At 28.5% G+C, this 24,353-nt stretch overlaps 1 protein-coding gene across 1 annotated transcript; it reads left to right on the top strand.

The window, feature by feature from the left end:
• Positions 1–4,121: 4,121 nt before the first annotated feature.
• On the top strand, positions 4,122–24,230 carry LOC132918578 (uncharacterized). Its single transcript, XM_060979889.1, has 10 exons — positions 4,122–5,234; positions 17,931–17,975; positions 18,059–18,250; positions 18,318–18,471; positions 18,622–18,728; positions 19,405–19,562; positions 21,009–21,252; positions 22,234–22,343; positions 22,431–22,577; positions 23,539–24,230. Exons 1-10 carry the CDS (start codon positions 5,183–5,185, stop codon positions 24,127–24,129), a joined length of 1,800 nt encoding a protein of 599 aa, XP_060835872.1. The 5' UTR covers positions 4,122–5,182; the 3' UTR covers positions 24,130–24,230.
• The last annotated feature ends 123 nt before the right edge of the window (positions 24,231–24,353 follow it).

Here is a 24,353-nt window from a genome sequence, read left to right as displayed (position 1 = left end):
AGTATTGAATTTATAATAAATATAATAATATTATAATAGGTATATGGTATATTTACTTATACCTAATACCTATACGGCTATACATTATATAATATACATATTAAGTATAGTATAACAATGTTATTAATATACTAAATAATTTTTTCAATATAATTAAAAGCAATTAGTCAAACTAGTGACTCAGTCACTTTTAATGAAAGGGTCCAAATTTGAGTTTTTATTTTAGTTTTTACGCTTATCCTTGTAAATAAAACTTGAAAACGATAAATTGTCAATTAACTAAAATTTAAATAAATGTTTTCATATTAAAAAAATATATGTATAGAATTTAAGTGTTTGGTTTTAATTTTGTATTGATATAATATAATATACATAATAATCATAATATACCCATTTTATATACAACTATAAAATTATAATAATTAATAATGAATATATTATTTAAATAACAAATATTATATTAATAATTAATTAATTACCTGTTACATAAAAATATTATTTATACTCTAAAAATATATTTTGTATAGATTCCGCGTAAGAGGGTAATGTATTAAATTATTATAAATGCCTAATGGAATTTCCAACTTCCAAGTACTAGGAACCCTATAAAAAAAATATGTATTTTTAAAGTTTGTTGTAAATTCAACTTTTATGAACTTTTTTAGAATTCAAACAACTTAAGAAAAGTACAAACCATACGTATACTTAATTTGTATAATAAGGAGTTAAATAAAATAATTATTATTAACAAAGTGAAAAAATAAATATTTTACTAAATAATCAAGTTTTTACCATTGTCGCCTATAAATTATAATGTATACTTATTACCTAAACTTACGTAAAAAAGGCGTAGACAATGTATTAAAAGACCGGTACCCACCATTTTATTTATTTATTTTTGAATATATCACTTTACACTAATTTATAGAATAATATATGGTTTGATAATACATTAATGCAGTTAATAGATAAATAGTAAAATAGATAATATTACACAATATAGGTACTCGTATTTTTCTACTTTGTGTCCTCGATAACTTTAGCCTTTAGAGGAGACTTAGTATCACATGCAGATTCGAATATTTCATTTTTTTTGCAATAACATTGTTTTTTATGTTGCTTTTATCACATTATTCAAAATACCATCTAGAACAATGTCATACTAAAAATCAAATCAAATACTTATATTAAGTAAGAATACATTTTTTAAGTTTTTTTTTAAAAAAATATATAAAAGTTGTGATATTTGTAAAGTTGGTATATATTATACTTATCCTTTTTTAGTATTATATTTTTAGTGGAAAAGTTTCCAAAAATGTCAATAAATTATAATTATTTTATTTTTAATAAAGTTGACGCTATTTAGTTTTTTTTAATTGTTCAAGTAAAATATAAAGTATAATAATAATATATACTTAGTTAATACGTCGTATTGTATGTGTGTACATACTCAAATTTAAAGAAAATAAATATGTTTGTTTGATTAATATATAAGTATTAAATAATACAAAATATAATAAAATGGTATAGCTTATTGTATAACGAAAGTATTGATTTATCAAAGCATATATAGACTGTATATAGTTATGAATAATTTTTGATAATGGAGTTTGGAGCTAAAAAAGTTATTATTAGTATAGTTAGTATTTGGGAATAAAAACCCTGATACCTGATATTGACAGGAACTCGGATACTAAGTCGATCAAGTATTCTCAGAGCATAAACTCCACCTTCAACCAATTCTTGAATGAACTATTTTTCAATTTTCTTATTCCTATCATCTAGAGAATCAAGTTTAAGAATCAGGTTAACTGCATTGGCATATAGTCATGCTAAGAATTTTTAGTCAGTGATCAGCATAACTTGAAACATAAACGGTTTTAGACTTGACTGATTCGCTGTATATATATCGAACTGAACCCCGAACGAACCAAGGCATTTTATTTGTAGAGCACAAGAAGACAATCAGGAAAATCGAAGTTTGTTGAATTTCGTTTATTAAAACCCAGAACACGTACACTGTACTACAAATATAATCAATATGGGGACGATAATAAATTAAGCAAAGGAACAAACAACATTCCTAAGTCTTAGACTTGGTTATCACGTATTCACGTTAAAGGGACCATTTAATTTATAATCGAAACTAATCGCTGTACGTGTACGATAAAAAGATATGACTTCACATTAATTACTAATTAGTGATATTAAGAGATAGCTATAGAAGTAGTATTATATCAAATAATATATGAATCAAAATACATGAGTGTTATAGATGATTTGGCAATCGTCATATGAGGATATTGTATGAAAAATATTTAATGTTGAATCTTAATATTCTTAAACAATAGTTTATAAATTGTTGAAATAATATTATTATAAACATTATATACATTTAAATGTATTTTTGATGTTCAAATAAGAAGTAGGCAATTAATTAAATAATTTATTTAGTTATTTTATAAAATTGTAACGCACTACCCCTTCTCTGAACTTTATATAGTTTATAAATAATTTCTAGCTTTTGTATATTTGCACATCGAAGTTCTTATGCTATCAGATAAAAAATTCAAAGTAGTGTGGCGGGGATGGGCAAAAACAAATGTAATCGTAGTGTTTATTGCAATTTTAAGGGTATTTACTATAATATACCATATACTTTAACCTATATAGTATATACGCATGTACGGTGTGTTCATTTATAGGATAATAATAGTATTCGATGCACGTAAGACGTAAGTACATATTATTATTATTTATGCATTTACGCGCGCATGCACGTGTTGTGTGTGTATATGTGTGTTTGAATAAAAAAACTACCGTCGCCGGATAAGCCGCATAATAATTGTTTTTGAACCCGAGCGTCCCGAGTGCGCGGCCGAAGACGAAGGGTACAAAAAATTTCGTGGCCCCGATCCCGATGTACGATGAGCAGCATACCGCGATCGACGGCGAACTAACTTAATTGGGTTTTGCGTCGTCGTCGACTTATCGCCAACGTATTGTTACTATTAGGTATACATAGGCGTGTCCACAGCGGTGCAGGGTATGCACCTGCACCCCCTGATGCGATTTCCGGTGGCACCTTGAACTAAGAAAAATTGCTCAAAAGCGGGGCACAGTCCTTTAGCCCCCCGAGTACGAACTAGGTGCTCCCTCCGCGTCAAAGATCTGGATACGCCTATGACTAGGTATACCTATTACCTACTGTATACCAGGGATGGGCAACTCAATGCTACTAGGGGGCCAATTTCTTGAAAGTGAAAATCTAGCGAGCCTGCAGAGAACATAGAAAGCAAAAGAAAAAAAGGTCAATACAATTTACAATTGACTTTTTTAGTTCAATGCTAGATGACTATATTCATATCTACGTTTTACAATAAGCATGTTATGACGGTTTTATAAATATTATAATAAAATAAAGTACAGAAAAATCCTAACATTTTTTATTTTTATACAGCGATTTTAAGTATAGTTGCACAGGCCATACTATATGCATAAATATTGTACGATACTACGATAATAATTTTTACCCGCGGATGGCATTAAGCCCCTAAGTCCTTATTGTGTATAGTAGTACCTACAGCGTATATTATATTTAATATCGTGTGCCACATAGTCCTGTATGGCCATATTCAGGTTGCACAAACCTTGTCTGGAATTTATCCATTTTTCAGACCATCCAAATCATAAGATCGAGGTGAGCTCGAATATCGCAATCATATTGGACTTTCAACACGCAAATATATTGTATACCTCGCGCGGTCCAAATGACGCCACTGCGGGTCGTATATAATATGCAGATCATAATATTATATAGTTTCGATGTGTCACGCGCGTTACACACACACACACACACACATGTACGAATATTGCACCGAATGTGATGTATGTATATAGACGAGCGGCGTTCTATATTAATTGGAACGAGTTAAATGCGCGCCGTGGCTCTTGACCCATATATACAATCGGGCGCACACAAACATAAGGCGGCGGCGGCCACGGCTCATCTCTCTAGGGCGCGCGCAGACTCCCGAGCGCAGCCGCCACCGTTAGCGTCCGGCGTAGGCGCACAACGACGGCGGCGGCGGCGACGGCGGCAGCGCTCGGCCGCTTTACACACAGCTTTAGTGTGTGTGGTGCGCGCGTGTGTGTATAACGTCGGTGTGCCTTTGCCGCCGTCTCCGTCGCTCGTTTATATAAATAGAGGCGTCCCAACGTCCGTCGTCGTCGTCGTCGATCGCTTGCCGCTTGGCTATCTGGCGCGCGCGAACGTCTTCCGTAACGCTCGGCGGCGGCCCGGTCGTTTTATTATTAACGCGCGCGGCGTTCTATACTCGCGTATAATATTATCCGCGTTACCGTCACGTCGCGGGCATCACAACAATTAATATCACAACATATACAGACGCGCGACGCGTCGTTACCCGTACGTCGCGATCGTCATTTCAGTGCACATATTATTATTAAATAATATTACCTACGTGGTGTCGCCGCACCACTCCGACGGTGCTGTGTACAGATAATACGAATAATACCGTTACGGACGTCGCGCGAAACGCTCCGACCGCAGACACCGTTCGCCGGAGACGTACGACGCCGACCGGTGTAATATTGCCGCAGCGTATACAGTCGTTCGCGGTTTTTCCCGACACGTCGTGCCCTGCGCTCGCCACCCGCGCGGCTACACGCGCTGTTCGACTGTCGCGACTCGCGATAGTGCAGGTCCGTCGCCGGCCGACGGTGTACGAACCGACGACATCGCGTCGTCGTCGTCGTCGTCGCGTGTGCGGGTAATACCGCCGCCGGCCACCGCAGAGAGTACACGCGGCCGCACGCCGTCGTCGGGGGAATATAATATTATATACTGCGGGCGGCGATCGGGACACGCGAGGCGAAATCGCGCGGTCACCGTACCGATATATGGAGACGAGCGGACGTCGCGCGACGACCGTGCGCCGAGCCGGTGATGGTGACGGTGTGATCGCGACCACGACCACCTGCAACCTCGTCACCACGTCCGCGGCAGTGGCGGAGGCGGTGATTGCGCAGTGCTGGTGACGGCGACCGCGTACCCCATCGTACGACGACTGCTGCTGTATAGGTTCGTCCGGTGCAGTCTCGCGCGGCGGTCATAAAGGCGTTAAATGTCATCGGTTCCGGCGGAACGGGTTTCGGAATTATGTCGCCGCTGGTGGTCGTCGCGGGACAACGTAGTAGTGGTCCGGCGCTGTGTAAGTAAAACGCAACGGAATTATATATATTATTATTATTATTATTATTATATCGTAGGTATGCGCCGTGTATAAATAAATCAATGCCAAAAATGTTTGCCAAAAAGAAAAAAAGAAAGAGAACGAGAGTCGAAACATTGTTCGGCGCCGGGACCCGGCCAATATGTCCCGGTTCGCGCATAATATAATATATATACACTGTACATACATATACACGCGCGTATTATAATATAATATTATACATCATGGGGTCAGAAATACTGCTATAGTATATATAAGTCCTAACTCCTGTCCATGTGCGCGCAGTGCGATGTGCCGGAAATATATTATAATATGATAATATAATATTATTGTCGATTTCATAGATCACATATCACGTATATCACATGTCCCCCGTGACGGGAGGGAAACAACTCAATTCGAGTATAACATTTTGAAATATATAAAAATCGAAAACGTCTGGTTCAGCTCTGTGTCCCGTGCCTTGGTATCTATATAGTATTATCATAACAATGAGTTTAACAGTTCCACCCGTTGTCGGTGCGGTTCTAAGAGGAAAAAGTAAAATAATAAGGTCTCTCTGTGCCTCGTACTGTATATAATACTGTATATACTCTGTGCGTATGTAAGTGTGAGTGACGTGTGTATATAAGAGGGTCATTCGTCATCGCGAGCGGAGTGTTGTGACACCGAAAAGATTGCTTTCTCGGAAACCGCACTCGTTTCTTCGCCCGAAGTTTTCCGCCACCGCAGCTTGCTGCTTAGTGCTTATACGTATCGACGTCTAAATTTAGTAGGTAGTAGTAGCCTGTTGGTTAGGTGGTAATTTGAGCAATTATTTATAATAAAGACACAAATTACCAATTTACAAACAAATAGGAATAGAAAATAATGAAATAATAAAGGTATATATAGCAACGACGGATCAAAGATGCATATTATTAAATATTATAATAGTATACTATAATATCGTCGGTTTCAAGCGTTCGTTAAAACACGTGGTCGAGAAGGATTATAAACGATCCGACTAGAATAAACGTCATTCTTATTCCAAATTTCCATTTTTAGACGCGGATTAGTCGAGTTCAAGGTCAATCGTTGCATATTCTAGCCTGTAGGCGCGACAATAGTTATAATAATTTCGAGCATACTAAAGAGTTCTTTTTCTAGCAATAAATAACGACGACTAATTCCTTTTTTAATTATAATTTTTCCTTAATGTTCTTTCTCCTGATCTAAATCGTCTAAAATTTGTTCTGGAATTAGTGAGTCATTCGATATTTAAAATTGCTAAATTGTTTAAATTACCGATTCACTTGTAACATATTGGTCGTTGGCCAATTTTTAACACGTCACATTGAGGAAAACGACCGTTCACATGTAGCTGAACGTAAAGGAATAATTGTTATTGCAATTTGTAATAACTTTATAAGTAAGGGCCGTTAGGGAACACGTGCTTTTCAACTATTTGTCAAACGTGTCAAGATCAAAATTACTATACAAATTAGCCACGACTATTATTTCTGCTTTTAAAAATCATTGATATTAATCTTTATATTTTAAAGATTTGTTAAACAATTTGTCCAAATTTAATGATATACATTTTATCAAATATTTTAATTTTTACCCTTGTTAGAAAATGTTTGATTGGAGCACTGGTAACAATCATTAATATAATGTCATAGTTAAATTTGACAATCTGTACAAAGGTACTCGTACTTGGCCGATTAATTCATCGAATTGAGATTCCATAAATAATCCATATTATTATTATTAGGTGCTATTCAATTTTTTGAACAATGTTTAGGAGTATTATAAATACTACAGTTTACTGTTATAAAAAATGTCACGGTGGAAATTTTTTTTTAAATATTTTCAAAAACAGGATAGGTATTAATTTATTATTTTTGATGAGCAAAATCAAAACTAGCAGTATACAACACTGTTAATCATTTTTCCATTATAATTACGACTGCAATGGCTGAATAATAAGATATACCTACTTTCTTATTTGTAAAACTTTTAGTTTTATCATTATAGCTCTTGTGTTAGGTACATAGGTAATCACTTATCATTAAAGCCCGTAGGCAGACTATATTATGCATAAGTTTTGTCAGTTTCATAAATAGTATAAAAGTGAGCCATCCCAACAATTCTTATTTGTAGTAAATTGTATGATGATTTAGTGATTTCGAATTTAAAAAAAACATAAATCTTGTAAAAACGTTCAAAAAACTTTTAGAACTTTGAAGGTTAAGCACATGTCATGATTAGTAAATTAGTAATGCACAATTTTAATTACACTCATCGTAAGTTATCACAAAAATTCATTAGATATTTTTAATTTAAGTTCATAATACATGATCGAGTGATTGGAGGTCGCAGCTACCTGTAGGTATTGTTGTAGTCTGCTATTAAAGTCATACAATGTTTTTTTATTTATTTAATTAAAAAAAGTAATGTTTTATTAACATGAGATCATGGATAGTAATCCATACTATTAAGTACCTACTATGTGCAGTACCGGATCTACAAATTATTTTACCCGGGGCACAACATAATATTAGCGCCCCTAAAAGTCAGAAATATAAAATACATATGTGTCCTAAAGTGTGTCAAAATACGAATTATTATAGGCGATTTAAATTTTAAATTAGATTTGTATCTTTGTTATCATCAGAATTAATCTCCTCGACAATTGCCCCAGAACTACATTTCTCAGTATTCTCAATATTCTCATCCTCTTCAACATCTGCATGTCCCATTCTCTTCATTTTCTATAAAATATTAGATATTTATTGTACTGTATTATTTCAATATAATATATTAATATTATTAAAATTAATTCACGAAGTTTTCCGAAAACTATTATTTTAGAAGTTATACCTGTTTCAAATTCGCGGTTAGGTATTAAATTTTAAAATAGTACGTATTATAATATCGATAGTAATAAATAATAATAATATTAAATCACGTCATTAATTATTATAATACTATAAAGATCTAATAATATTATAATATAGAATAATAATTATAAATAATTTCTAACCTGTACTACAATGGTGTATTAGTACTACCCAGCCAATTATGAAAATACACCAAAGTTCGCTCATTTTCTTTTTTTTTCGAGAGCTTTTTTCCGGAACTCACAACCAGATAATTATTTTTTTTTAGACTGTTCCATCACAAAAAAAATTATACTATAACTTAATTTTATATTTTATACTACAACTTTATTCATTAGATACCACGCATTCAGTGAACAGAAGTGAACGCTAAACACTGTAATAAATAAATACAACTGTTAAATAGCAGAAAATACGCACACATGAATACGCGCAATGCTTGGTTATCGGGTTATCGCTGTTCAATTAGTTCGTCTACGACTGACCGATACAAGTATACAATATTGGTTTATCTTAATTGCAGATTGCCCCGGTTGTGTTTTTTGCTATTTTCAAAAAAATCATAAAATCGAAAGTATAATATGATATAACATGACGAATGTCTTTTCTTAATCATTATCAGTATTACTATATTGAATTAAAACATTTAATTTGAAATACTTGTGTAGTTCAAAACAAAAAATTCAATTTGTTTTATTAAAAATTAAAATGTAATAAAAATAATGAGTTTAAAATTTGAAATTTGCGCCCCTCTATGATTAGCACCCGGGGCATGGGCCCCGGATCGCCCCCCCCTAGATCCGGTACTGACTACTGACTATGTGTTGCTTTCAAAAAATATATTCAATTTGCAGACCAAATCACATGTTTAAAAAAAATTATGATGGTCTGGTAAAGACATTTTGTTACTATATAATATAAATGCTTGTACAGTAAATCGTATATGCCCAATTACCTACTCCTAATTTATTACACTTATGAAAACTTTGGTATGATTAAATTAAAATTTGTTAGCAGTCATATACTTTTTTTAGGAGGTATAATAGCAATTTTATAAATTATTTTACTAGGTGTATGTTTTGGGCAGACAATCGCCAGTTGTTGCTTATTACTAAACCTCACTTAACCTAGGTATTATTTTTATACATGTAATTTAAGTTTGAAAATATCGTAATACCTATAGGTAGTTGATATTAAAAATATTATTATTTATTATTAATTTCCTAGGACTAACTTTTATATCTGTAACATTTATATGTTTATAATATTATATTTACATCGCCGAATATCAAGGATATCTCAGTGTTGCATAATTTGCAAATTGCAATAGAGCTTATATATTTTTATAACTTAAATATTAAAAAGTTCCAATTGGAAATTCAACAAATGTGTAATGTGTAGGAACGAGCATAAAATAAAGCTCTAGATACTAGATATTTAATAGAATCTAAATAAAGCTATATACTATCAGTATTTAACTATTGACGTTGAAAGTAATTAATCTATAGTATAAGTATATCAAGTTATTTATAAATTATTAACTATAATCGTACAATTTTACTTGACAGGTATAGCTGTCCAGTGTACATCATATAATTATATTATAATATTAAATAAAACATCGAAATTCCAACATCTAATCAGTAATCATGTATATTATAAAATGATACATAAGTTAGAAATATTAAAATATATATTTAATATTTTATTATTTTATTAAACCACAGATTACTCAAACAAATTTATTTTAATTTAAATTTAAATTTGAAAATTTAAAAGTTACTTTGTAAAAAGTATCTAAATACAAAATATATATTGTTACAATATGATACTTAATTAATTTAAACAATTTAAAGTATTTAGTCAACCCACTTCTACCTGTAGTCATGTTGACGTAGTATTTTCGTGAAATTTACTTCTGGAACGATATTTTTGCGTCGGATAAACTTTATGTAAAGCTTTAAAGCTTTATAGTTTGCTCATTAATTACCATTTATAGAAAGAAATAACAATTTTTATACACTATATTTAATTCATTTAATAAAAATATATAATTTTGATTATTAATTTATTATTATAAAATATAAATAAAATAATATTCTGATGTCAAAAATTACCTCCTAGGTTATCACATATTCTGTCAAAATTTTCAAATCCATTTTTGTTTTACACACGATATTAACTATGTTTAATATCTCTATTGACTCTGATGAAGTAAATGCATTTAAAATAATTGTAGCTAGTATTTAAATATTTCATTAGATTAAAATTTAACATTAATATATATAGCTGTACATTTTTACATATTTTGAAAATTATAGTTTTGAAATTTTTTTAATAAATTACGGTTATTCATTTTCGAGTTACAACAATAAAATAAAATCTAAATTTAAAGTGTTGTATAAATACTTACTTTTTATCGATACATTTTTATTATAGTTTTTCCGATAACTTTGAAAGTACTGTGCATTTTTTATTATATCCAATTTGGTATCGAAAACCTTTAACAATTTAAGTATTTTTTCCGTTAAAAAGTGTCTTCAGAGGCCAGGTAAAAGTTTTTTGACACACATCATTCAATCATCGTAAAATCTACGAAATCTAAAAAAAGCCAGACAGTACACAGACACTGTATAGGTCAGTATAGTTAGGAACTTTTATCCCTTCACTCATACCGCAAAATATATATTTGTTTAATATTATACCTGTGTATTTATTAATCTACTTACCAGAATGTAGTATTTTAAATATTATTATGTATAAAAAGAGTTAATTGTGTACAATTCTGGTTTTCAGACATAATTAGTTACTAAAGTAATTAGTAACCATGCTAGTTAAAAGTAAAATGGATTTGGCACGTAATCTGCCTATATATATATAGGTCGTAGGATAAATACACCTACTATTTTGTAACCTTGTTATCATTTGTAATATAAAACTATAAAGAACAATAAGTACAGTAAAAAAATTAAATAAATAGTTTTAGTTGTTTTCTAAAAAACCCGGGACAAAAACAAATATTATTAAAGACCTCTCGCTATAAATAAATTAATATAAGTTACTAATTACTAAACATAAATCTTCCATAGGTTTATAATAATCTTGAGTTGATTGCAAAATTTACCACAGTTTATTACAGTGTCCTGCAGTATCCAATCACCGGTTAACTGCTAAAAGTGTCGCATGTCATTCATCATTCATCTACCCAATCATATTAATAAATATTATTAAATTGTTTTAAATTTATTTTGATAAAAACTACAATTTTTAGTTTAAAAAATTTTAACTGAATATAAATATACAAGTGGTTGATTATACAACATAGCGTGTTCTGGTGTTCTAAACATGGTAAAATTATTTCAAAAATCTTGACATACAATTTTTTTGGTAATAATTTATTAATAAAAATATTAAACATTTCATAATCCGTAAAAGCTTAAATGGATAATTAAAGAAACTAATAATGTACAAGTGAGTTAATCGAATTACCACTTTTAATTGTAGTGTAATTAGTAATTGTACTTATTCGTTTCAAATTAAGTACCTACACTTGGCTACTTTAGAAGATGGTCGTAAAAACGAAATGTTGTCGACGAAATAAACTTGTACTTACATACGATTATGTTGTTAATAATGTTATTCTATTATAATTAAATACAGTTTTAGTGGTTGTAAATGAATAATACATTTTTAATAATTGTAAACATTTTAGCGTGAACAATAATGACGATAATAAAAAGATTTGAATGTTAGGTATGTATTACTATGCGTAAATATACTCCGTATTTACAAAGAAATTTAATAGATACTATAACATTTTTTTATGGCTAACATTTATCTAACCGTACGTCCGTACATGATAAATAATGTAGATCTCAATTGTATTTAGTGAGCAAATTATGTCTCTACCGTGCCTATATAATTAACTAAATCACCATAAAATATCTACTGTAGAAGTATATTATTATGATTTAGAATTTACAGATATATTCAACTAATATTAATTGTATTGTTTATTAGTTTTAACTTATTAGTGTTATTAGTTATTTACTTTACTAGCTGTTATACGTTTTACCAGAATGATATCTATGTACGATATACCTAACCTATTATAGGATATTCAGCATTCACAGACTTATTTTAATTTTATATTTTACTATAACGTTAATAGGTAGTTACTTTTAAACTTAAATTACTTACTGAATTTAATTAATTATTAGTAATCTTATAACAAAAACACTGGTTAATATGCACAAGCACTCATGAATTTGTTATAACTATTAAATATACATAATTAACATTTATGTGTTGATGTATCCATAAAACTTTAATTTCTTTAAAACTCTATTAACAAAAAATTAACTTTTATTTCTTTCTTTCGCTTGTTTTTATTAAGAAAAAAGTACAGCTTTTACGTTTCAGTGTTTGAATAATTGATACTCATTAGCAACATAAAAATACAAAAATTTATTATGGTTAAAATGCATTTTATAAGTATAAAAATTCCATTTCAAAGTAATAAGCTAAAACAAAATTAGATATATTATTAAAAAAATATTTTAAATCAATACATTATATACAACTATAGTACTTAATAGGTAATTATTCTAGCTAACTCGCTGTTTAATGATTACATTAATATAAAATAATGCTATTACCTATATAATTTATTATGCGATTTGTTTTTGGCAATAATTTATTTAGTTTACTACATTACTAATAGAAATAGAAATATTCAAATATATTATTTTATATAGTATAGACTGTAGGATTGTCTCCAAAGACTCATATTCGTTTTTCATAATCAACGATTTAACACATTTCCATACAGTAACCCGACTATCCGAGTAACATGACGAGGAACATAATTTAAGTAGGTATCTTCTGTTTACCAGATTCAAAAAATCGTGCATTGTTTGCGAATTATCTGTTTATACTTTACATCGTTTGCTCATTAACATATTATTATTCAATAAAAGAAGGATATGACAAATGTTGAAATTTAATAAAATAAAATTATATTACAAAATTTTAGGTATATACTGCGATACAAATCCATAGGTTCGTTATTGTTACAACTCATGAACCAGTCGAACCACGATTCGTACACAGTTGTTTTATTGTTAACTATATGATCGTAAATTTATACGTTGATATTTGTAAACAGATACACTTCAATATTTGAAAATTGAATGTTACAAACCCCAAATGTTAAGTTGAAAGATAGTGAACAACTTACGTTATGGATATTCTTAATCTTTTCAAATCCTAATAATTCAGCTATTGTTAAATATTCTGATGCGCATAATATGGTAGACGAAAATTTGACGTATAAGGTTAAACAGGTCATGTATATTAAACGAAATATTTAACGAATACAAAATTCGAAATGATCAATAGTGGACGAACGATGCACCACTGAATACTCGATCCTGCTACCATATAGCAGACCGAATATTTCATATTTTAAATTTTGAGTAGAACGACAATTTCGTATTTATTTTACAATGATGTGCCTTTTTTTCCTGTAAACAATTTCACAAAATTGAATACAAAGCTCCTCATAAGTTGTTAATTTCTCAAATAAAAAAATCGAAAAAGTCTCAATATTTTGTTCAGTTTGATAAAATTCATAATAATCGTGAAAATTAGAAATTATTTTGTAGTTAGAAATGTATAACAATTTTGTTTTTTATATCTAAGACTTGAATTTTAAATCCAAGGTTTTTTATAAGTTTTCAAATTATTTATAAAAAAAAAAAATACTATCGGAATATTAAATCAATTATTAATGAGCATTTTAAGTTAAAATTTTTGTCATTGGATATATATTTGTAAAATAATTATTTCTTCTCAAATAATTTTTAATATTTTTTATATTTCAAAAAAAAAAAAAATTAAATAACAGCAGATGCTTGAAATTTTCACCAAATGTTTATGCTAATTATATTATATTATATCATTATCATCATATGTTTAAATTTTCAATTTTGTTGTAGTTTTTTTTTTCTATAATTATTGATAAAAAATTATTGACTCGGTCAAAACTCTTAAAAATGTTATGCAAGATTCCTCATAAGTAGTTCATACTAAAACCATAAAAAACCATAAAATCTATATTTAATGCAATTATTTTTATAAATATTTTAAATTCAAATTTACTTATTTATAGATAAATGACGGTGGTCGGTGTAAATTATTTTGTTAGAATTTCAAAACATTAGTCATGAGGACTTATAACTTTTACGTATATTGTTTTTTTATGAATTTCACTATACGCAATGACATTTTTAATTTATTTTAAATTATTATTATCAAATTATATTATGAATCTGTTTTTAATGTTTTACGGTATTTAAGGAAAGATTTTATTCAATTTTTAGTTGTACAAGTTTATAATATAATATGGTATGAATAAATATTATAATATATGCAATATTTTCAGGAAAAATAATATCAACCTACTATAGTCTATAATACCAAAAATAAAATAAATGACTTAAATAATTATATCGAAAAAACATATCATGAAATATATTTAGTGATATATGCTGAAAGACCGCTCAGAATCGTATTTCGTACACAATGATATAACATTGAATTACAATTCAACACACCCATAAACGTGAACTACTCAATACCTAACGTACATGCAGCAGAGCGGGGCCACTTGCCTACCTTTTTTATTTTAATTTTATAAAAATATCGTGTATTACGACACTTTATAATATATTTTAAGTTATCACATTGTATATTGTCATTGATTATAATTAGTATTTATAATCTATTAATCTATGATATTATACAACATATTATGCATTGAATTAATTAATTTACACATATATACCTAATAACGTTGCTTTCTATCATATTGTACATTAACAAATTAATATGTATATTATAATATGAAAATACCTATTATTTATAACATTTTGTTATAACAAAAAAAAATCCATCAAAATTATAAAAAAATATTAGGGGAGAATAAAAATACAACGCCCACTTATTGCGTGTTATAATGTTTCAGTAACTTTCTAACATGTAACTATTATATTTTATCTAACGTAATATATATATATTATTTGGGTAATGAAAGTTTTCCCCTTATAGCCATATTAGGGAGGTATTAGATCATAAATTTTGTTAGGACGGATTATAAATTATTTTGTCGTTGTTACAATAAAAATGATACAATAATATATCCCAAGCTTTTAAGCGAATTAATAGTATATTAATTTAATTTATTCAAAAGTAATCAAATATGAACTATACGCTGACTCTGCAATGCACCGTCTCGTTTATAAAATGAACATTATATGATTTATAATAGAAATCTCTTTGATTAAATATATTATAGGTACTCTTAAAATTACATACAGTGGGTTTGGCTTCGGGTAAAGGACTGTCTATAGTAACCTACACTATCTCGAACAGAGTGGAACTTGACCAAGAAGAAACACGGGTCGTTCTGTACTTTGTCGAATGATTTTTCTTAGATTGTTGCGAGTTTGTCAGCGAGTCGATTACTTTATTAATCAGTTATGAGTTAATTCATCTTAGACAGCTGTAGAGGTCTCAATGTAAGTTTATTGTCAATTTGTCATATTGAATTCTAGACGAATTTTTAGGGAAATTACTTTCCTGATTTTAATCAAATTAAAATCAGTTTATTAATTAATGATTTAATATACCGACAACATTATATTATATCTGTCATCTATCGATATCGATTTAACTGTTTACCTTATTAATTTTTTGTATTTATTCAAAAACGATGAAAGATTTCTTTAAGGAAATACTACATTGCACATTGAATTAAAATATTTTTTTCTTTAATATTTTTATTCATATAATAATATCATTCTGTAAATTTTAAACACATATAATATACTATAATATTGTATTATTGTCTATATTAGTGTGTACCCACTAGAATATTGCTAATAAAACAAAATAATTAAAATATTAAATAAATAATTTTATGTTAAACGGTTTTTTGGGCACCTATAATGTAATAATTGTAGTATTAATAATTTAAATTAAGTAATGTATACTTTCAATTATCATTATTTGTTCCTGTATGATAAATCGAGCAACTAAAGCGGATTTGGTAATTAATATAGTAAATAGTAATATAGACAAAACAAAACAATTATAATATATAATATAATGACAACTATAACAAGACAAAAAGTTATCGTCCAAGATATACCGTGGAGTTTTAAAGTCAAGTAAACAGAACAATCGTCATGTTTAAATATGTAAAACGGAATAAGGCTATGTCCCGAGAGATAAAAATAAAATAAATTATTAATCGTCTGTTGAATGATAAAGAGAAAATGAGTTATCAGCTATAGATATATATAAGTATAAGATGAGAATTTAATATTGTAGTAGTAGAGATACAGCTCTATAGCAGAAATATAATGTAAAAAAGGGCTCTCATGGGCTTTGTATTAACTTTTTTTTATCGAAAACAAAAAATAAATTACTATTTTAAATTCTAAAGTAGGTATACCTAAGTGTTATTTGTTTTTAAGCATGATCTGTTGAATAGTATTACAGTATTTACATACACCTAAACAATATATTAAATAACTAATAATATTAATAATAAACATAATTAATATTCCGAACCAGTAGTTTTTGGTAGGGTATACTATTATTATGAAATTATTTTATCGTAGGCACATCTAGTACCTACTTATAAATACATATTTAGTTTTTAAATTCAGTTAGTGTTCCTTTTAGTTTTTCGAACATTCCCCTTCAATATTCATAATATTTTTTTCCTCCCGACTAAAAGAACATTATGTTCCCTATCTTAGTATTTCTTAACCACAAAAGGTTCATTGTTTAACTTTTGTAAATCTATATACGCCTATATATAACTATATATATACTATATAGTATATATTATACTATTGTTACTATTATATGACTTAACTGTTGAGACTAATTATAACGAAAAGTTAAAAAATAAAAAAATATTTTCTGATTCGTTCAGAACAACAAATTTGTTGTATTTTTTTATCCATGGATTTTAATATTATACGCGTGATTAAGTTCTAAATAAGCGTGATGGACAATCTGCTGTTAGAAATTAGAACATTTCAAAGACTGAAAAACTAATGAACAATTATAAATTTTTACTCAAGATATCACAAAAATGTTTTTTTCGAACATTACTTTATGTAAAAGTATGACATATTATTAAATGTACATTTTTTTATCGTGTAAAATATGTTTCATTGCACATTTTTAATTGTCCACAGAAGTATAATACTATTAATACTTCACAATATTCCTTTATAAACTGCGATTATAAATCTACATACGAGACACGAGTATAATGGGTAGGTATTAAATTTTAACAAATCTATTTTATATTTGTTTCACTCAGACACAAACTATATACATGGGTTTTTGACTTTATGTAAGTTTTCTCCTTTATTTAATCTCTCCATTCCAATACAGTGCATTACTTTCAGTTAGCAACAATAGGTTTTCATACTTTTTTTTTTAACTTAGGCTTATTGGCTATTATTATGGAATATGTTATATATATAATATTAATTGGTGATCAGTTTTATAGATTTATTATTTTATCTTCTTTTTACACCGTAACTACTAATTATTCATTAATATAAATATTAATATTTGTATTGCATTCTCATGCGATTCCAGATCTCAGCAGTTATTGTAATGTTATTAAGCTAATTTACTATTAAAAATATATATACTATTATAACATATAAGAAATTAAATATTAAATGGTTTTTTTTTTTAGGTATTGCGGTATTTTTAATAATTTCAAAAAAAGTATTTGGATTAGGTAAATATTGTATAGTATAAAATATTTATTTTTATATAATTAATTTGTTTATTTTATTCGCTATTTAAAAACTTAAATTTTAGATTTGGATACAATCGAAACTAATGTTTCGTTAACAACTACTATTGATTATGATATACCGGTTCAAGATATGGCATCTGAAACTTTGATGGCTATTTCACCGTGTCATCAGTTTGAAACAGAATTTGAGTTCTACTCTCCGGGTTATCCTCAACCTTATCCCAATAATACAGAATGTATCAGATTGTTAGAAGGTGAGTGAACAGTAATTTGAATAATTTTAAATGAAACACTAAAATTGAAATTAATAATTTTCCCTAGCTGGTCCTGGAGAGATAATTGAACTTGACTTTAGGGATTCGTTCACCATAGAACCAAGTATTGGGTGTAAGCATGATCATCTGGAAATTCGAGATGGCCCATACGGATATTCAATTCCAGCGAATTACTATTGTGGAAACCAGTTCCCGCCTAAGTGAGTAGTCTTAATTTTCTTAATTTTTATGTTGTTAAAATATAAGCTGCAATGCAAATATTATAGTCTCACTGTAGTTGTGAAATGTTTTGGACACATAAGTTTAACAACCATAATATTGTATAATTCGATATTATCCTTCTTTTCTAGAATAATTTCATCGGGCAAATACTTATGGTTGAGATTTCGATCGGACGAAAATATTGAATATGAAGGATTCCACGCCGTTTACAAATTCATTAAGAAACCCCCACCAGGTGAAAAATAATAATACATGATTTTTATTTATAAATTGTTACCAACATAATATTATACTTAGGTGATAAACAACTGTTAAAATTTTTATAAACATGGAAATATTCATTGTCTGTACATGGATATGGATATTGGATAACATTGTATTAGGTACCTACCTATACTATACTGTTTGACATAAATATAATTTCAAGTTTGTTGTTTTCTCAAGTAGTCGGCTATTTATGATTTTTTAATTAATTAATCGTAAAATACTCTTATTATTTAATCTATTAAAATTTTTCATTTTTTGAATACATATTTTTTTTTTACATAATTTTGAATCATTAAAAACAACATTTATTTAAAAAAAATAAAGTTTTACTATTTTTATGGTCATTTTTAAAATGTTTCTTTTTTTAATCATAACATGCACTTTTAATTTCTTATTTCAAAGCAGAATATTTTATTAGAGTATTTTTTCGATGATTGGAGTGGTATAATTACAGGTACCCTTGTACCTAATAAACCACTGAACCAGAGCAATAAAGTCTATATAGTTAATTATTTGAATAGATTCTACAAAACAAATGTAATACATTTTGGAAAATATACCATGGTTCATAAATTAATGGCATAAAATCAAAATAAAATGTTTTTAAATCTGTACCTAATTTTTGTGTTGATTATATTTTACAGACATAGAGAAATCGGAGCTTCCGCCATGTCGTAAATTCGTGGATGGTTCACAGGGTTACATAAATAGTACTGAGGTTGACGATTTAAAGAATAAAACGCTCGCAAACCAAGTGCCATTGGATTGCATGTGGATAATACGAGTAAAACCTGGTTGGAAGGTAACTATTTTATTTTGGAAACACAAGTAAATAATTCAGTATGTAGTACATTATACATGTTTAGCCCTGTATTTAGCCACAAACTTGTAAGAGGTGGGTTTAGTTGATGGTTGGAGACTCGGAACCTTGGAGGAACCATCCAAACTTTTTGAATAGAAAAATCCTTCCGTTATCACATAATTGTGGGACCCAGCTGGCTAGTCTCGCTTATTTTATTCTGTTAATACCTCAAATATATATCTTATATAAATTTAAACTAAAATATTTATAAATTTCTCAAATTTCTGCCTTAAATATTATTGTACAAAATTAAAAATGTTTAAAATATATAAATTTCGTTTAATAAAGTAGGTACTTATACAAAGATCGAAAATTCATGTTCTGAAAAACGGTTCATAAGCGAAAAGTTTATCAAATACCAAATTAAAAAAAATATAAAAATATCTTCATCTCTATACATAAAAATCAGCGCTGCAGATCAAATAATCAATCGGTTTTCAATAATGAAATTAATATGTTAACCACATCTGACATCTGCTAGTTTTTTAGTGATGCATGTAAAAACAAACACATTTTTAAATGTTTATTGTAATTTATTAAAGATAAAACTAAATATATTTATATATTATATTGCTATTATATAAAAAAAATAGTGACACAAAAATGACCAGTCATGCCATTATTATTAGAATTTAATTCGTAGCGCAAAATGGTATTTTAAACGGGTTTTCTAAAACTGAAAGGCGAATACAATTAACATTAATATGATTATTATTACGATTCGTCTGTACACACAAATTAATAATATCATATTCTTGAATTAATTACTGTTATATTGACTACTGAATAACTTTAATTTTTTTAACTTAAAAACATATCATATTATTTTATTTTAAAAAGTGTTTGGGAATGGGAATAAATTAATATTTGATGTTTGAATGTTTGTAAAAAGTATTCATTGGAGCGTTCCAAAAAGATGTATTTAGGAGTTTTGTAATACTAGAAAAGCATCATAAAAACTAGTAGGTACCTGGCGAGTTTCAGACCCTCCCCCCCCCAAAAAAAAAGAAAAATTTCATATACTATTTGTGTCTATAAAACACATTTTGACCAAGTATTAAAAAATACATCGTACAACCTTGTCTATTACAAAATTAAAATTAAACTACAATTTTGTCACAGCAGAAAGTCTGATAACTATATTATTTGACTTACCTTATTGGATTTTTAAATTTAAACTTTTACTCTGAAATCAGTTGTTAATTGTTGTATTTTTCGTTCACATAAACACTCAGTGGTATAGCTTAATATTTTTATGTCTTAGTTCGAAAAATCGTCTAGTTGTGCCACAAATTTAATATAAAAACCAACAATATTATATTATAATGATCGAATAAATGTAATCAACATAATTATTCACTCGAAACCATTATACATTTATTTTAGATTCAGCTTAACTTCAAAGAATTCTCTCTAGAAAAACCTAACGATTGCGGATTGAACGTAGTGGAGATTTTTTCAAACCGCACAGACATGGCTTCGCGGCTCAAAGTGTTCTGTGGATCGATAGCTGAAATGGTACAATCATCGGGGGACACGTTGCATGTACGATTCTTGGCAGAGGGGAAGGGAGTGAAATCAAAGTTCTCGGCACTTTACACTGCGTACCGTACCAAGACTAAAGACGAAGGTATGATATAACATATAACTATAAGTAATAGTAAACTATAGTATAAAATATTAAGGCAAAAGGAATCGATGCAAGATACCTCATATATACTCACAGCATGTCGAATATTGTATTATAATAGTTTGAGATGAAAAACTTTCTGTGAATATTATTATATATCACTACCTAGTACCTCTAACTATCTGCCCATATTCTATATCACTATAGTTTATACTATACATTCGGGATGTGATAGTTTTGTAAATTGAAATTCGACTGCACTCGGATAGTCGGATACTATTATAGATATTGTATCATTAAATAAGTTCCGCTCGAAAGCCATATGTATAGTTTTATACAAAGACATTGAGATAGGTAAAACTATACCTATATCTCAATTTAGATACATCAAATACGTTATTTCTACAAAAGGATTTTCAAAAACATTCATAAAGTTTAATCATTTTATATTATTATGACTATTTTTACCAAGTTTCCATAGTAATAAAAAACCATTTTGACTGTCTACAATGAAGTAGGTACCTTTACTCTTTAGTACCTAATAAACGCTTCTGGAATTTCCGAAAAAAACCTCCATCTTAAGTAGCGTCATTTAGTTGATTATAGTGATGGCCCGGATAGCCGGATAAATGCAATTCGTGTCGACTTATAATACCTTATACTTAAAAGTACTTTATAATACCTATACTCTATGAACACGCCTCTTGGCTCTTCATTACAAATTTACAACAATATATTAATATGTATAGAGGTAACAGTACATTATAATAGTAGGAATTTTTAGTTTGAAAATGTTTGCAATGTCTAGCAGGTAGTAGTATTTCAATTAAAATCAAAATAATCCTCCTCTCGATTCGCTACAAGTGTAAGACAATTTTATAAGTTTACGGTCCAAGTTAGGTAAATATTAAAACGATGACACACACTGTACATTTATATGTCACATATTATGTGTAACAGACTCGAAACTATGTTTTACAGCGTGCGGTAGTGATCAATACGATTGTGAAGACTTAACATGTATTGCGTCCGAATTACGTTGCAATAAAGTCGAGAATTGTCGTTTTCGATGGGATGAAGACGGGTGTCCGGTATATATTAAAACATAATTAACTTGAATTTTATTTTAAATGTTATTATTATTGGTTTAATAAGCTATTGATTTAAAATTATTTTAGGAAGAAGACAACAGATTAATGCAACTATTTTCAAGTTTTGACATTATAGTTATTCTAGTAGTGTTTTTTTTAATATTATGCGGCATGTGTTCAGCATTCATTACCAATATTGTCCGAAAACTTGTGCACGATCACCGAATCATAAAAGTAAGTTGTATAAAATACAACCTAACCAGATAATAGATATGTATAATGATAATAGATAGTTTGTTGTTTGTTAATACTTATTACATTTAAGTATTTAACTACCATGAAAATTGTAATAAATTGTATTATTTAAATCAAGAGCTACATTAATTATTATTATTATTATTATTATTATTATTATTATTAATAATAATTATATTAAATTATAAAATTAATATTTCGAATATTTCATTATTATTGCGTTTTTTTTTAGTTACAATATAATAAATAAAATACTAGGTACAAGTAAGATTGTTATTTTACAATTTTGACTAAATTATAACTTAAAACATTGCATATATCTATTTTGAATATTTTTAAATTTCTTTGAAAACGACGTACGAGAATCTTATAGTTGTACCTATATCACATAACTACATACCTAAGCTTTAGTTATAAAATTGATAATTTTAATGAATTTTAAAATAAAATATTTAAAAATTATAGGATGTCTAGAAAATGTTAAAATTGTCTTAAAAGTCTCTTTGTATTTAAATTACAACAAAAAACAAAATCGATTTTTTTTAATTTTGTTTTTGCATAATTCTGAAAAGTATAGTGTAACTTTTCAAAATACTAATTTGTTTCCTTTTTTAACTAGACACCATCCTCCTCAAGGTTGAGTGATGGTAAATTTATACTTTTCAAAAGGGATAATACAAAAATAAAAAAACATCACTGTAAAAAAATACATTCACCAGTCTACTGAGAACTAAAAACTTTATTTTTATTTTTTTACTAAAACATTTGAGAATAGGTATGGATTAAAATACTCTTATGTATATGGCGATAAACATTGTACTTGTATGATAATTTGTACGATAACTTGTAAGCAAATATTAATTCAAACATATTTATTATATCTAACTATATTAATTTTGTTTTAATCTTTTTATTGTAATTTAAAACTTTTTTTTAACAGGAGCACATGCGCCATTCAAGAGAAGATCATTTAGATCAAATTGGAAGAATGCATGTAACAGATGAACAATCACTTGAGGATTCTGGTCCACAAGGACATGACTATCCACAAAGTGACAACAGTAGTCAAACCACCAACCTAATTCAAAGCAAACATACTAATAACATATCTAGTTCTGATTGTTATGTACCATCAGGTGACCTTATTCCAGTGTTAATGAAACATGACCCTCCTCGCCTTTATCCTTCGGTTGAAGATGAAGAAGGTGATGGTTTGATAAGTTCCTATCCAATAACGGCAGAAACTAAAGATATTGAGTGTCAAACTAGAGAGAGCCTTTTTGACACTTCAGTGGTACCAAAAACTGCTGGCCACTATAGAGTAAGACCGTCAGAATCACCTTTCAGACCGCCATTAGGATTTTCTACTTTTGGATATCGAAAAGATTCAGACAGTTCCACTGATGTAAAGCCATCAAAATTTAGGGCTGAAGCTGTTATTGAAATGGATAAATTTTCGTCAGAATTAAGTCAAAGGCCTTATAGTATTGAATCAACTAAATCAGCTCCAGACGTCATAGTTATGCATTGACTAATATACCATTGTATACAATATTACTATTATTTTAGTTAATTAAAAGTAAGCTTCTTGTTAAGGAAAGCCAAAAATAAACAAAATGCTCAATTAATGAATTGGACTAAAATAAAAATGATAGTTATGGAAGATAATATACATTAAATCTGAGTACAATCAATATTTTCAATAAATTAAAAATAAATATTTTTAAAAATTGTCTGTTACTTGAAAATATAAAA

This window comes from Rhopalosiphum padi, chromosome 1 (assembly GCF_020882245.1).
Source record: "Rhopalosiphum padi isolate XX-2018 chromosome 1, ASM2088224v1, whole genome shotgun sequence".
NCBI classification, from domain to species: Eukaryota; Metazoa; Arthropoda; class Insecta; order Hemiptera; family Aphididae; genus Rhopalosiphum; species Rhopalosiphum padi.
Note: the sequence above shows the minus strand (reverse complement) of the source record. Positions and strands in the feature narration are given on the sequence as shown.

Bases quoted from the DNA above. Each gene is read 5' to 3' on its own strand.
- LOC132918578 (XM_060979889.1), top strand. From the start codon at position 5,183: ATGTCGCCGCTGGTGGTCGTCGCGGGACAACGTAGTAGTGGTCCGGCG. The intron at 5,235-17,930 runs GTAAGTAAAACG...TTTTTTTTTTAG, and splicing joins TAGTAGTGGTCCGGCGCTGT to GTATTGCGGTATTTTTAATA. The intron at 18,251-18,317 runs GTGAGTGAACAG...AATTTTCCCTAG, and splicing joins ATGTATCAGATTGTTAGAAG to CTGGTCCTGGAGAGATAATT.